Source organism: Cornus florida, unplaced genomic scaffold (genome assembly GCF_030987335.1).
Source record: "Cornus florida cultivar Cherokee Brave unplaced genomic scaffold, ASM3098733v1 CherokeeBrave_3.0.0_Hap2_Chr04, whole genome shotgun sequence".
NCBI classification, from domain to species: Eukaryota; Viridiplantae; Streptophyta; class Magnoliopsida; order Cornales; family Cornaceae; genus Cornus; species Cornus florida.
In genome coordinates, this window is record NW_026775574.1 from 63847712 (window position 1) to 63862492 (window position 14781).

Below are 14781 nucleotides of genomic sequence, written 5' to 3' on the forward strand. Positions count from 1 at the left end.
GAGTTTTTTTGTTGGAATCTTTTGAAAAAATCCCCGTATATAATTTTGATTAAAACATAACTACGTAGTCAAATTTTTTAGTTATAAATATTTTTGGCGATTAAAGTTTCTAAGAAAGCAATTCAAACAAATTTTACTCATTAAATCAATCATTTACTCATACAAACATTAAGTTTAAACCATTTAATTTTGCTCCGATAGAGTTTGGACTGCAATTTTTCTCGAGTTAATAAACAATTTTTTTTTTTTTTTCTTAGATAAGATATGTAATTTCAGAAGCTCCTCTTGTTGTGGGAAATAGTGAAGATTCACTTTTGCTTATTCTAATATGGTTTCTATTTCTCTTAATCTTCCATGGAGGCTAGTATGATCTAACTTTATTATTTTGTAAACAAAACCAAAATTATAATTGTAATAGTTTCTTTTAAATTCATGTATTACATGATCCAATATCTTAAAACTGACATTAAAAAGATTTTCATTATTATTTTTTTTATAAAAAATTTCAACTCTGGACTGGAGTTAAAATCTGTATTATCAACACACTCTCTCTTTCTCTACCATCTGAATTCTCTCTCTCTCTCTACCATCTGAATTTGCATCTCTCTCTCTCTCTCTCTCAATCTGCAATCCCTCAATCTCTATTCTCTCTCTCTCTCTCTCTCTACCATCTGAACTTGCATCTCTGTCTTTCACAAAATCTGTATTATCAACACTCTCTCTCTCTCTACCATCTGAATTTGCATCGCAATCCCTCAATCTCTATTCTCTCTTATCTCACATCTACTGAATCTTCACTTTCCGTTCATCTATTTTATTTGTCTTGGATCAGACTTGGAATATGCCAGAGGTATGTGTTTAATTTTCTTCTTTAGTTTCCTCAACAACTCTTTTTAACCTCTGTTTTTCTGGTGGTCCCATTTCCTGCTTTGTATTTTGTTCTCCTACATGCATCTGATTTTCCCTCACTTCCTCTGTCTCTCTCTCTAGACCTGAATTTGTGTCTCTCTTGTGAATCTTCACTTTTCTGCCCCCCCCCCCCCCCCCCCCCAAAAAAAAAAAAATCGTCACTTTTGTTTGTCGTTCAAAATCGAACTGTGTGTATTTGTCTTGAAGTCTCTTCATTTAATTTCTTAGCTTTCTCGTTATTGAAAAATTTAAAAAAAAAAGAAAAAAGAAAGACACATCCACTCTTCTTTGTTTTGAAGTCTCTTCCATTAATTTCTTAGCTTTTTCCTTATCTAAGAAACAGTCGTAAGCTTTCTGTATTTCTATTGGCAATTCCTTTATATGCCATTCACTCTTGCATCTGAATCTGCAATTCCTCAAATCTCTGCTCTCTCTCTCTCCATCTGCAATTGATCCCTAATTACCCTCTCAATCTGTTGTTTTTGCTCTCTTTTTTGGGTCAGTTTGAATCAGAGTTGGTGTGTTGGGGATTTGAGAAAATTCACTTACTAGATCCTTCAGGTCCATCAGCTACAAGAGGTACTTCTTAAATTCTCTCTCTCTAATTTCTTCAACAGTAATCATAGCTAGCTCTATGTATATCTATTTCTTTAATTTTTCTCTCTTTATTTGCAATCCCTCAATCTTTGTTTTATCCTTCTCTCTCAGTCTCATCCATCTACCGAATCTTCTTCACTTTATGTTGATCTATTTTATTTCTCTTGGGTCTGTCTAGTTTACTACTGCTTCCATTTTGTCTCCGAAACAAAAAAAAAAAAAAAAACACATCCACTCTTGCATGTTTTGAAGTCTCTTCCATTAATTTCTTAGTTTTTTCCTTATCTAAGAAACAGTCGTAAGCTTTCTGTATTTTTATTGGCAATTCCTTTATATTCTGTATTGCATCATCTCCTTAGAAAAAGAAACAAATTGAAAATTGCTTGTGAATTCAAAATGGCCGACAATATTGCTAGTACTATTGTGGGAACGATGTTGGAGCCGATCAGAGACAGCTTGTACAAAATCATCAGGCGTCAATTTGGTTATTTGTTCCACTACAAGGAAAACATTAAAGATTTCGAAGATGAAGTTAATAAACTCAGAGACGCAATGACAAGTGTCCAAACAAGGGTGGATGCAGCATTGAACAATGCTGAAGTCGTTGAGGATAATGTTTCGAGGTGGCTGACCGAAGTGCAGAGCTCATTGCCCACGATGGAAGAAGACAGGAACAGATTACAGCAAGGCACAGAAAATCTCAAGTGTATTGATGTATGCTCGCGGTACCGGTTGGGTAAGGAAGGAAAAAAGAAGCAGCCTCATGTTACCAAGCTTATAGAGGCTGGCAATTTTGACTCGGTTGGACACCGACCTCCTCTCACTGGTATTTGGCACAAAACATACAGCGTAAACTATGAGAATTTTCAATCCAGGGAGTTGGTTTTTGAGAAGATCATGAAGGCACTTAAAGATGATCGGAATTACAAGATTGGGATACATGGAATCCCAGGTGTTGGAAAAACAAGGATGATGAAGGAAGTTGCCCAACAAGCTGAAAAAGATCAGCTTTTTGATGAGATTGGTGCGATAGTTTTCACCCAGAATCCAAATCTGAAAGAAATTCAACAGAAACTTGCAGATTGTATGAATTTAATATTTGATAAAGAATCTGAAGAAGCGAAGAAGGGCCTGCTACTCAATAGATTGAAAGGTGGTAAGAAGATCCTTGTAATGGTCGATGATATTTGGAATGATAAAATTAAGTTGGAGGACATAGGATTTCCAGCTACCAATGATCATGCCAAGGGTTGCAAAATTTTATTCACCTCTCGGCATCAAGATGTGTGTAAAGATATGGGGGTTCCTGAAAATGAAAACTTTCAAATTGGACTCTTATCGGAAGATGAAGCATGGTCACTATTCGAGAAAAAGGTGGGAGATTCTATCAAACCTCATGAAATGCATCTTGTAGCGGAAGCGGTGTGTAAAGAATGTGCATGTTTGCCCTTGGCAATACTTACAGTTGGAGGAGCATTAAAGGATAAGAGTAAGCATATATGGGAAGATGCACTTGAACAATTGAGAAATTCCACGGGAGAGAACATTGAAGGAATGGAAGCAAAACTCTATTCACGCATAGAGTTAAGCTACAAGTATCTGGAGCTAGTTGATGCGAAGTCAATTTTTTTGCTTTGTTGTTTGTTCGGAGAAGATACTGAGATTTCTATTGATGACTTGGTGAGCTATGGATTTGGAATGAGGCTTCTCGAAGGCGTGGATACAATGAAAACAGCTAGGAATAGAGCTTATGTAATCGTCGATATGCTCAAGAGATATTCTCTGCTATTAGAAGGTAGAAGCCAAAACTTTCTGAAAATGCACGATGTCATTCGAGATGTGGCTATGTCAATTTCATCAAAAGAAGATGTCATGTATCTAGTGAAAGTAGGTGTGGAAAAGTGGCCGGAGGAGGATGAAGGTAAAAGATGCAGAGGAATCTCATTAAGGTTCAACAAGGATTTTGTACTTCCCGTTGATTCAGAATGTCCGGAACTACGCACGTTAATGCTGGAAAGCGTAAGTGGTTTGTTAGAAGTTCCGAGTAGCTTTCTTGAAGGGATGAAGAAGCTTGAAGTTTTACATTTGTGTGGCATGTGCATCTCAACAGTACCAATATCATCACTTCAAAATCTTCGGATGTTACGGCTGTACAATTGCAAATGGGTGAACCTAGCTTTTCTGAAGGAGTTACAAAAACTTGAGATACTAAGCATTCAAGTTTTTTTTGGATGGGATGAATTGACTCTGGATATAGGACAGTTGTCTAGTTTGCGCTCGTTGAATGTGAGAGGCTTTAACAACCTCAAAATCCATCCAGGTGTCATCTCAAGTCTATCCCAGCTTGAGGAATTTCACATTCGAGACTTTGACAAATGGGAGATTGAAGGCAATGCAAGCCTGGTTGAACTAAATTCATTGACTCGCTTAATCAGTTTACAAGTTAAAGTGCCAAATGCCAAGTTACTGCCCATCAATGACCTCCTGTCTAAATCATTAATCAGATTTCAAATATCCATTGGCCAGGTAATACACTTTATTGCTTTTGACCGCACTTCATCTAGAAAAATTTCGGCAACTGCAACAAAGATATTGAAACTAAAGGGAATTCCTTTGAAGAGGGAGCTTCACATTTTGATGGAGAAAGCTGAAGTGCTATGCTTAGAAGAATTGGAAATTATAAAGAATGTGAGTCAGGACAGAGATGGCGAGGGGTTTCTAGACTTGAAGTATCTTGGAGTTAAGGATTGTAAGGGGATAGAATATTTATTTGGCAGACCAAATTGGAATTCACAGACCATCGGATCACGCGTGTCTTGTTCTTTTGGTAAATTAAGTATTTTGGAAGTAATAAACTGTCAGGTCGAGATATCTCTTCTCCGCAGCCACAGCAAGAGGCCTTCTGCAACTCCAAGAATTAAGTATAAGTAAGAGTGAAATCTTGGAAGAAATAGTTGGAGATGACAATGAAATCATGGATACAATTACTTTTCATAAATTAAAGAAAATGGAGTTGAGGGATCTATCAACACTGACAAGCTTCAATTGCAAGACGTCAGCTGAATTTTATACATCCGGCCTTGCACAACTGTTTAATGATAAGGTATGCTCGGCATTATCTATCCATATTCCACACTTGTTAATTTGCCTTCACCGTTCAAAGTGAAAAACATAAGTTTGGTTAGAATCTATTTTTTTTTTTTTTTTTTTAATCATGAGATTTGAATTTGGTTCGACAACTTGGGATTGATTGGTATTGCATTTTCCAGACCCATATCACATCTCAATTTACTTTTATTTATTTATTTTAAATTATTATTATTTTTTTGTTGTTAAAACGTAATTTATCACATTCGAAATTTGATGAAATAAGATGAATTGAAATGTTTGAATATACAAACCAATTTTTTTTTAATTTTATTTATTTATTTTTTTTAATTTTCGGATTCCTAAAACAAATCAAGTCGAATGTCTTAATGAAAATATTAGAAGCATACGTAATATTTGAATATAGATTGAATGAATTCTCCAGATAAAATTATACACCTACTTGAAATCTAACATATATTAAAAAGTAATAAAATAACTATTTGATTTACAAACTCTTATCAATGGATCTTGACATTATTTTATATAAAGTGGACTAAAGTGTCCTTTCAAATTTTTTTTTTTTTCTTTTGTAACTTCACTTTCCTACGTATTTGACTCGAGAATAGAGAACAAAGTTCAATGGGTACCATTTTTGTTCATTACATTAACTATCTTCAATAATTTTTTTCTTTTTTTTTTTTTTTTTGGCTCTTCACAAATACATGCACCAGATAAATTCTCTCCGGTGCAGGCAAAGCGCCACATTACCCACTTGTCAAAACGTCATCTTGCAAAGCAATCTAATACTAATATATTGTTGATAAGTGAAAAAATATTTTAATGTTTATAATAGAGAAAACTTTTAAGAAATCCATAACATAAGGAAATTTAAAATTTAACTCTCAGAATTACTAAACATAGGGAAAAAAAAAAGGGGCAAAATTACCTCCTCGTAATATAATTTGGATGGCTGGTTTTACTATCTTGATACACTAATTTTGTACAATTTTAATTAAATTATGAATTTCATTTGTTTTTCTTAAAACAATATAATTTGGATAGCAGGTTTTATTATCTTGATACACTTTTTCCAATAAACTAAAAGCATGACAGTTTTTGAAGTACAAAATTTCTTTATTAAAATGCGATTTCAGATCATCAATACTATGACATTGATATATTACTCTTCGATTGCAAATTCAATTTTCAAACCATTTCATTTACATTGCAATTCTTTTCTTTAGAAACTCCTTTTTACTAAGCCAAGTAGAATCCATTTAATTATTTTTTTCAAAAGAGACTAAGTTGGAGCAATTTTTTATTTCTTTGAAAGAAGGTTTTGGCACACCCGCGTAAAGTATTTTTCTAATTGGCTAATGCTGCCAATTTAGTGCGTCAACACTTTGTTTTCTCTTTAAAAAGAATTTTCCTTTTATTTTTTTCAATTACAATGGGGATTAGGAAGTTTTCTTAATTAAAAACATTCTTGAATAAATTTTGGTTTTCCCTGTACTCGGTTTAAGCCTGATCCGAAACAAATGCATGTCTATTTTGAAAATTTGTAGATCCGTAATATGATTTGGATGGCTGATTTTGTTATCTTGATACACTTTTTGTGTACAATTTTAGTGAAATTATGAATTTCATTTTTTTTTTTCCTTAAAACATTATAATTATGTATTTAAATCCTTCAATTGCGTAAGCATTTTCTATTCCTGTGTTTTGGTAAAGCTTATTACCTACAGGTTCTTTCAATAAACTAAAAGTATCAACACTATGACAGTTTTTTGAAGTATAGTATTTTTTTTTTTGTAAAAGTGATTCCAGATCATCAACACTAATAAATATGTTAAGTGCAATAATCTTAAAGCATCAACCCATAAATTTTTGAAGTACAATAAACTAAAAGCAACCTTGATTTCATATATTTTCATTTCAATTGAATTATTACATTCTAGTAAGTCTAATATCTATTCTAACCTTTTTTGACATTTGTGCTATTTTTCCAACATTAATTCATGAAATGTGATGTAATGAAATTTGCAGGTTAGGTTCCCAGCCTTGGAGGAATTGGAGATTATAAATTTGTACAGACTCACGGCCATATGGGACAATCAATTATTCCTAAGCCAAGAAACAGAAGATTCCTTTCAGCAACTGAGGCTCATTAAAGTGTATAAGTGTGAGAGGCTAGTAAATGTCATTCCACCCAATGTTCTTCCGTTGTTACAGAATCTTGAAAGTGTCGAAATTGATTCATGTGATTCAATTGTATCTGGAATTGAAGTGGTTGCAATCGAAGAAGGTGGTGATGAGATCATCGTGTTCCCGCATTTAAAGATTGTGAGAGTTGTAAACTTGCCAAACCTCATTAGTTTCTGCTGCAGTGAAGGATCCAAAGAAGAAGCCAGTGATAAGATCCTGGTATTCCCTCAATTAAACAAAATAAGACTTTCAAGGTTGCCAAAGTTCGGTAGTTTCTACTGCTTCATAAATGAAAAAGAAAGCAAATTGAAGGGGAATATTCCCCAACGACAAGCTCTCTTCAACCACAAGGTACCTACATGTCTGTGTCCTTAATTAATTCTAATAAATATTGGGTTCACTGAATAACTGAAATTAATGAATTTCAATTACATTTCCACTAAACCTTGCATTGAATGTTGTGTTTTGGTGGCTTTTTGTTATTGCATCCTCATGTTCTTGAAATCAGTAATAAACTTTATTATTCTTTTCCTTAAAAAATGTTAAATCATTAATTTGGCAGATTGCGTTATTATCACCAGCAAACTGATGTTTTGCAGGTTAAATTTCCTTGCGTGGAGGACTTGGTTATTGAGGGAATGAACCAGTATAGGTGTCTCAAGCTCTTCAATGTTGCTTCAACAGAATCACTTACAAGTTTCCAGAACCTAAAAGTGCTCCATGTGAAACGGTGTGACTCCCTGCAAGCGGTATTTAAAGTTGAAGGGTCAAGGGGTGCAGAAGAAACAGTTGCAAGTGATAAAGCTATGGGAAAAGAAGTGGAGAACAATCTTGTGTTCCCTCAATTAAATGAAGTGGTCTTTGAAGATCTACCGTCCGTGACGAGCTTTTGCGGAAGGAATTGCATTTCTGAATTGCCATCCGTAATAAAAATAACAGTAGAATGCTGTCCCAAATTGGAGATGTTTCCTTGCCGATACTTGAAGATTACTGAACCATTGTGGAACCTGAATATTGTGGAGCTAAATACAGTGGATGCCCCCTTTCAACCATTGCCGAATGAAATGGTAAGTCCATTAATTCCTGTTACAGTTATGAGGAAAATATTATTCCAATTTTCTCTGGTGTTATTGAAAATTTGCAAACCAATTTAAATCCATCTATTTATATACCAGAGCCTCGAAAATCAAAACCAGATCGAGCCTCAAATGAATGCCACTAGCTGTGAGCAGGATGGGGGGATTTTCTTGTCAACAACCTAATATGCAGTTATATATCTATAATTTGAGAAGAAATTGATTAATTTGTAAAGCATAAAAATGGAATTAGAACTGAAAATTAGAAAGTTCATTATTGCTTGGTTTGCTTTATTTTTTTAATCAGAATACATGCTTCACACAGTGAGTGATTTCTGCGCGCAGGTTGAATTTCCTATCTTGGATACATTGATAGTCAGTGATGAGAGCCATGTCCATCACTATTGCAAAGTAATAAGATCCCTGGAGGTGCGAAACTGCTGGAACTTAGTAAATCTTTCTACTCTGCTACAACGGTTTGAGAATATCCAAAAGCTCACTCTGAAATCTTGTTACGCGTTGGAGTGTATTTGGATAACAGACCCCCAGGGACTTCTGGTGTTTCACAACCTAACATCTTTGACAGTAGAAAAATGCATGAGACTGAGGTATCTATTCTCACTCTCAATAGCAAGAGGTCTCACACAACTCAGAGATCTAAATATTGTTGATTGTGCTGTGATGGAAGAAATATTTAAAAATGAAGAACAAGATGCCATGGATGAAATTGTGTTCTCTCAGCTACACTATTTGAGGGTAAAAAAATGCATCGGACTAAAGTATCTATTCCCACTCTCAATAACAAGAAGTCTCACACAACTCAGGGATCTAAGAATTGAAGATTGTGATGCGATGGAAGAAATAATTAAAAATGCGGGAGGAGGAGGAGGAGGAAGAGGAGAAGATGCCACCGATGAAATTGTGTTCTCTCAGCTAGGGTATCTGAAACTTTCATATCTACCAAATCTCACATGTTTTTGTCAGACAAACAATGTTTTTAAATTCCCATCCTTGACGAGTTTTCAAATGAAAGAATGCCCGAGCGACATTCAGATCTGGATACTTAACCACACCATATACAAAATTAACGATAGATTGGATGCCACGTCATGTAAGGGCCCATTTGGTGTTTGTTCTGTGCTGTAGTGTAATGCTCAGTGACCTTAATAATTATGTGCAGCAATCTCAGAAAGGAAAGGTAAACTACGTACACGTCTTTGTCCTTACCACAAGACATCACTTAGCAAATGCTTTTCACTTAATCCATTTACCTTCTCTTTAATTTAGGAAGCAGCGGTGGAAGATAATAATGATGAAGAAACAAGTTAAGAATTGGGATAAACCACGATGACCATATTCCGCTAAATCAGTAAATAAGGTACCCCGTCTTTTCTTTTTCTTTACAATTTTTTTTTTTTTTGGACATTTAAATACTTGAGTGTGACTAATTTAATTGAGGTAAATTTAAATACTTGAGTGTGATCTATTTAACTGAATAGTGTATTATACCAATGAGTTACTCGAATTAGTCAATATCTTTTCAAGCTGTCCAATTTGTTTGTAGGATAAGAATTCTTTGTCTAATTTTTATTTTATTTTTTTCTATTTCGGTTTTCAATAACTATAACTAATTGTTTCTTTTCTCGGGTTTCAAATTTCCTCAAAAGGCATCTACAAATATCTCTCCACAAGTCAAAGCAAGTTCATCTCTGTCCAACTTTTAGTCAATTTGTTGACCCTAAGCCCCTCTTTTCACCGATTGTTGATCCTTTTGCAAAATTGAAATTTGCTTCAAAGAAAGCAGAAAAACGAGAGTAGAATTTCCTTAATATATTGTTGTAATGAGATACTATTTATGGAAAATTATAAATCTATTAGTAATTTATTGTCTATCAATATTTATGTTTTTGTTTATATTATTTAAGTTTAGTTTTTCTATTATATACATTCTCATTTTTCAACATTGTCTATCCCTAAAGAAATTTTTTTTTAACTCCGCCACGGTATATAATTTCAGTAGATCAGTTATATTTTGTATTCTATTATTTCATGTATATCTTACATAACCTTGATATTGGTGGTGCTGATTGTAGTAGAATGGAAGAGGTTTTCAATTTATTAACAATTCTCATTTGGGTATTCCAGCCCACAAAAATAAAAGATGTAAAAGTGTTGGGATAATGGGATTAGAATAAAAGCCCTTGACCATTTGGGGTTATTAAACTTCATATACCTTAAAGTTCATATGATTTAAAGAGAGGTCAGTTTTGATGATGATCCGTATAGCAAGCGGTTGGTAAAATAAATCTTTTTGTTTCATTTGTATGGGGAAAGAATGTAAAGGATGAAACAAATTCAAAATAGTGAAGCTATCACTCATGGTGGCAATTGCAGTGTTGCCTTCGATGGTTATGGTGAGGATGGAATTGAGATTTAAAACTCTTAATTAAAGGCTCTTTCTCATACTTAAATATATATAAATAAATTTTCCTCTTTCTCAATAATTCATTGGTTACAGTTTCCATTTTGAATTTCTGACCAATCACCCTCTATTATTTGCAGGTAAATCTAAATTCTCATGGGACCCATCTAAATCAATGGGAGGTGATTGAAACTGATAACTTTAATCCGAAAGTCTCATTAATAGAGAGACTTTGCAATCAAATGTGTTTGTCTCTTACCATTCCTAATAACATAATGCGACCTTTCAACTGCCTTTTGAATTACCAAAAGCGGAAGGATTATTAATTTAATTTATTTTTTCCTAGAAAATAACTCACATTCTTCTTGAGAATACTGAAGTCCTCTGATTTTCATTTTAAAAATAAAAAAATATATATCACTAAGCTAAAGGCCTTTATGATAGTGACAATTCATTAATTACTTTCCTTCCACTACATGTGCTGCTAAAATCTATTTTAACTAGTTACTATTGAAATATTAATGGCATGTTGTTAATACACTGGATTGTTACTATTGAACTATTTCAATATATTTTATTGAGAATTTTGTCTAAGGTTAATTATTATTATTACTATTTTTTTTTTAGCAGTAGTAAAAAGCGAAAAACACCTAAAACACAACAAAAACTAGTAATACATAACCATAAACCATTATGCAAGTATTGATTGTAATACCCGTGTTATTTATTTATTTATTTATTTGAATATTTATTTATCTAGTTGACTTTTTAAGTACTATTAGTGATAATAGGTTATCTTTTAAAAAAGAAGTTGAAATTTTAAAGGGATCCTAAAATATCTCACCTACCAGATATTGATACTCTTTATAAGTCTATCTTGCTATTTATATTAAATTACGATATTTTTTTATAAATCGAAAGAGAGATAAAGATAGTAGGGTTATACAGAGTGAGTGAAATCTGACATCGTGTACCTGCCTGCAGTTTCTGCGAAGAGAATCGGTGATCGGAGATTCGTATAGTAGAAGGGAGTAGCGTTTTCAGGCAAGTTAATCTTGCTTTATATTTTTATATAATCATAACTCTATGTGGAATTATATTAAAATAGTTAAAAAAATTGTATATTAGGTTAAATGCGTTAAATTAATCTAAGATAATTTTAAGATTAGATTTGCATGAACTTGTATAAAGTGATCTTTTGTATTTAATTAATTGGTATATTTTAGTTACCTTAAATTTCTAATGTGATACGTACTATGTTCTTGTTAAGTCATGAAACCTAAATTGTTTCCATTATTATAATAAATTATTCATTAAAGTGTATAGGAAGGTACCCGTATTATTATGCTCGGTTACAATGATGGGTACTGTGAAGGGATACTTTTTAAGTAATCACTTTCTTTCACTATTAGTTGTAGAATCAAGATTTGGATATAAATGAATGGCCATAACGCGTACATTATAATTTTCAGATTAATGGTTTGAGTAATTAAAATAGATTCTATATAGGTGTTTTGAGAGTTGATATATATAATACATATACGTACTGCATCAACTCTATTAATTATGCAGTGTACGGTGTAGATGCTAATGATAATATATATTATTTAGATATCTTTTCTAGATAATTTTGAGAATGAATCTTGCGGGTTGATTGTAGGTCTGTGATTGGGTTAGATGACATGGAACTATATTGACTTCTATAATTTTGGTTTGTTACCAAGTTCTGGGCGTGGAAATCAAATTGGCATGTTAGTGGGTTTGTGTAAGTCAAATTGCAGGGCAAGTGAATGGGAGAGAATGTGGCTTACCCCATAAGAATTTTGAATTGGGTTCAGACTAGCTATGTTTACTTTCTAAATCTGTTATTTTTGGGTTCACTTTTGTGTCTGAAATGAAATATTACTTTTAGTTGATTTTTTTAAGTATTATGCATTAAATAAATTAGGAAAAATAGTAATTATATTTCAAAAATTACAGAGTATTCCAATTTACTCTTTTTCATCATATTGAACTCAATTGTGATGAAATTCTGATTTTTAGATGATGTCTAGATAGTTTAAATGAAATAAAACTTGAAAAAGTATTATTTTCAACACTAAAATGGAGAGTACAGAAAAACTATTAAGAGTTAGATTCTAAAATTTTGCAGGGTCATGTATCTAAGGTTAGGCAATGTCCAGAAATTTTGTGCTCGCACTAGTTGGGTCCTTAGAGTTCTTTTATTGAATTAAATATGTATTTTGGTGCTCTAATTATTAATTTGAATTATTAAATAATATTGTCTTTCATAATTCACCATAATTATTAATTAATGGATGAGTTTGGATTTGTCGGAGTGTAGTCAGGGACTGACCCTATGATGACTTTTGGGTATGGTCAGGGACCTACCTATTTGGGAGTGCGCTACCCTTTTATTATGGCCATGGGTCTAATGAGCCCTTGTTATGTGGACGTGATCAGGGATCATCTAGGGAGTAGATGTACAATCCAGCCACACGTGTGTTTTTGGTAGTCAGGGACTATACGATTCACACACTTTATTGGATGGGAGCCCGGGGCTCATGTGAGATATGTGGATTTTTTTTTTTTTATAATAAATAATAGTTATTTATTGAGTTTATAATTAACTGGGATATGCATAATTAATTAAAGCATTTATTTAGTTGTTTATATATATGGGAATACAAGGTAAGGTTAGCTTGCTGAACGATGATTGTGTTTAGCATTTCTTGCTGAGCTTCTGAGCTCACCCCATTATCACATTTCAGGTGCTCGTAGAGTAGGAACGTGATGCAGACACACGACGGAGACAGATTTTAGCTCGTTGCGCATTGATTTATTTTAGCTCGGTTTTCCTTTTTTATGATTATTGTAATAAAATTAATATTCTATGAAACTTTATCGAGTTGATTCAGTGGTCATAGATTTTTTGTTATGTTAGAGGGAATTTCACTTCTATTTATGGATTTGATATATGTTTGTTAGACACTCATATTTAATAAATTGGATGATGGAGATTCATTATAGTCATATGTTATAATGGATGTATAGATTTTACATACAAGACAAATAGTCTTTGTGTTAAAATTTGGGGTGTGACATTGATAGTATTGCTCCTGATTTCATTGAGTCTCTATCTGCCATTCCTTCTATGGAGGAAATACAAGAGTGTTTTTTCTCATTGAAATCAAATAAATCCCCCAGGCGAGATGGATACAATGCCGTGTTCTTTAAGAAGGCATGGCCAATCATTGGAAATGATGTGAGTTTTGCTGTCACAGAGTTCTTTATTAATGGACAACTTCTGAAATTAATTCCACACAGGGGCGTCTTAAGCCTTAGGCAAGTTAGGCTTTCTGGCCGATCTGAGATGAGATACGGCTGATAAAGAGAGCAATCCTGGGCTTTTATGATGAAAATAATGATAATGAAGTTTACCGCGTCGTTGTCGGTCATTCAAAGCAAGCTAAGAGCTTTAATGGTGAAGTTTGGATAACTATTCCAAAGAGTTGGTCATAATGACTTCATGAAGTCAATTGAATGATTCCAATTATTTACTGACCATAGGGTGCTTGAGCCTTGACCGTTAAGCTAGAGCACAAGGCGTCAGAATTTGAAGGAATTGATTTCCAAGCTCCCAGACCTCGTGCTAAGCCCGGAGAGAGCCAGCTCTAGAGATGAGAGAGCCGGCTCTCACAAGTGTGGAGCCGGCAACCAGAGTACTTTTCGACAAAAGTAAAGATACGTATTTCATGGAAACTACTTAGAATAAAGGTACGTGAAGTCGGAAATCAACTCTGAGCGAGCACTTTAAATGCTAGAGAAAAATGGAAAATGCCTTTGAATGCCCCACCATTGCCTGTAGCGCAGTGGAAATAGGAGCAGATTGCTATGAATTTTGTGACAGGTCTTCCAAGATCATGTAAACATACCTGTATATAAAAACGTACCCATTACTAAAAAGACAATCACCATCAAACAGGGTTCTGTAACCATCAAGTGCCCTTGGCCCACCTCCATCCAACATAAAGCTTCCACGAAGCTTCCCATATATCCATTTAATTAAACTCGTTTTGACTCCAATTAATGCCTAAGGCTCTAGCCAATAAAAAGGCCCCAAAATATTATAGTTGCCTTGTATATGATATATTGTAATTGTTTCCTTATTGAACACTAATTCTAAAAAAATTATCTCCTAAAATAACATTTTTTTTCCTCTGTTTATCATCATTCACACCTTTTCATAAAACTTTAACCGAGAGAGGAAATTATTTATCTCCTAAAATATCTCATTTTTTTTTTAGTTATCTCCAAAAATATATCATTAATATTTTTTTTTCTTTATCTATCCTATACACGTTGCCTATTTTTATTTTTATTTTTATTTTTATTTTTATTATTATTATTATTATTTTTTTTACACCAGCACTATATATATTTAGTATTTTTTCGGTAAGTTGCACAACAATAAATACTTAG

The 14781-nt window shown here is 33.3% G+C and overlaps 1 protein-coding gene across 3 annotated transcripts; it reads left to right on the forward strand.

Moving 5' to 3' along the window:
- Positions 1-1058: 1058 nt before the first annotated feature.
- LOC132303372 (probable disease resistance protein At1g61190) lies at positions 1059-11362 on the forward strand. Of its 3 annotated transcripts, none has more exons than XM_059800608.1 (6): positions 4446-4609; positions 6643-7152; positions 7401-7868; positions 8223-9075; positions 9165-9255; positions 11284-11362. In XM_059800608.1, the coding sequence occupies exons 1-4, from the start codon at positions 4481-4483 to the stop codon at positions 9021-9023; spliced, it is 1908 nt and encodes a 635-aa protein (XP_059656591.1). In that variant the 5' UTR covers positions 4446-4480; the 3' UTR covers positions 9024-9075; positions 9165-9255; positions 11284-11362. The 3 variants fall into 3 exon arrangements, with proteins under 3 accessions (XP_059656590.1, XP_059656591.1, XP_059656592.1); XM_059800609.1 differs by lacking the exon at positions 11284-11362 and adding an exon at positions 10440-10572; XM_059800607.1 differs by lacking the exons at positions 7401-7868; positions 8223-9075; positions 9165-9255; positions 11284-11362 and having other exon boundaries at positions 1059-4609; positions 6643-6741.
- The last annotated feature ends 3419 nt before the right edge of the window (positions 11363-14781 follow it).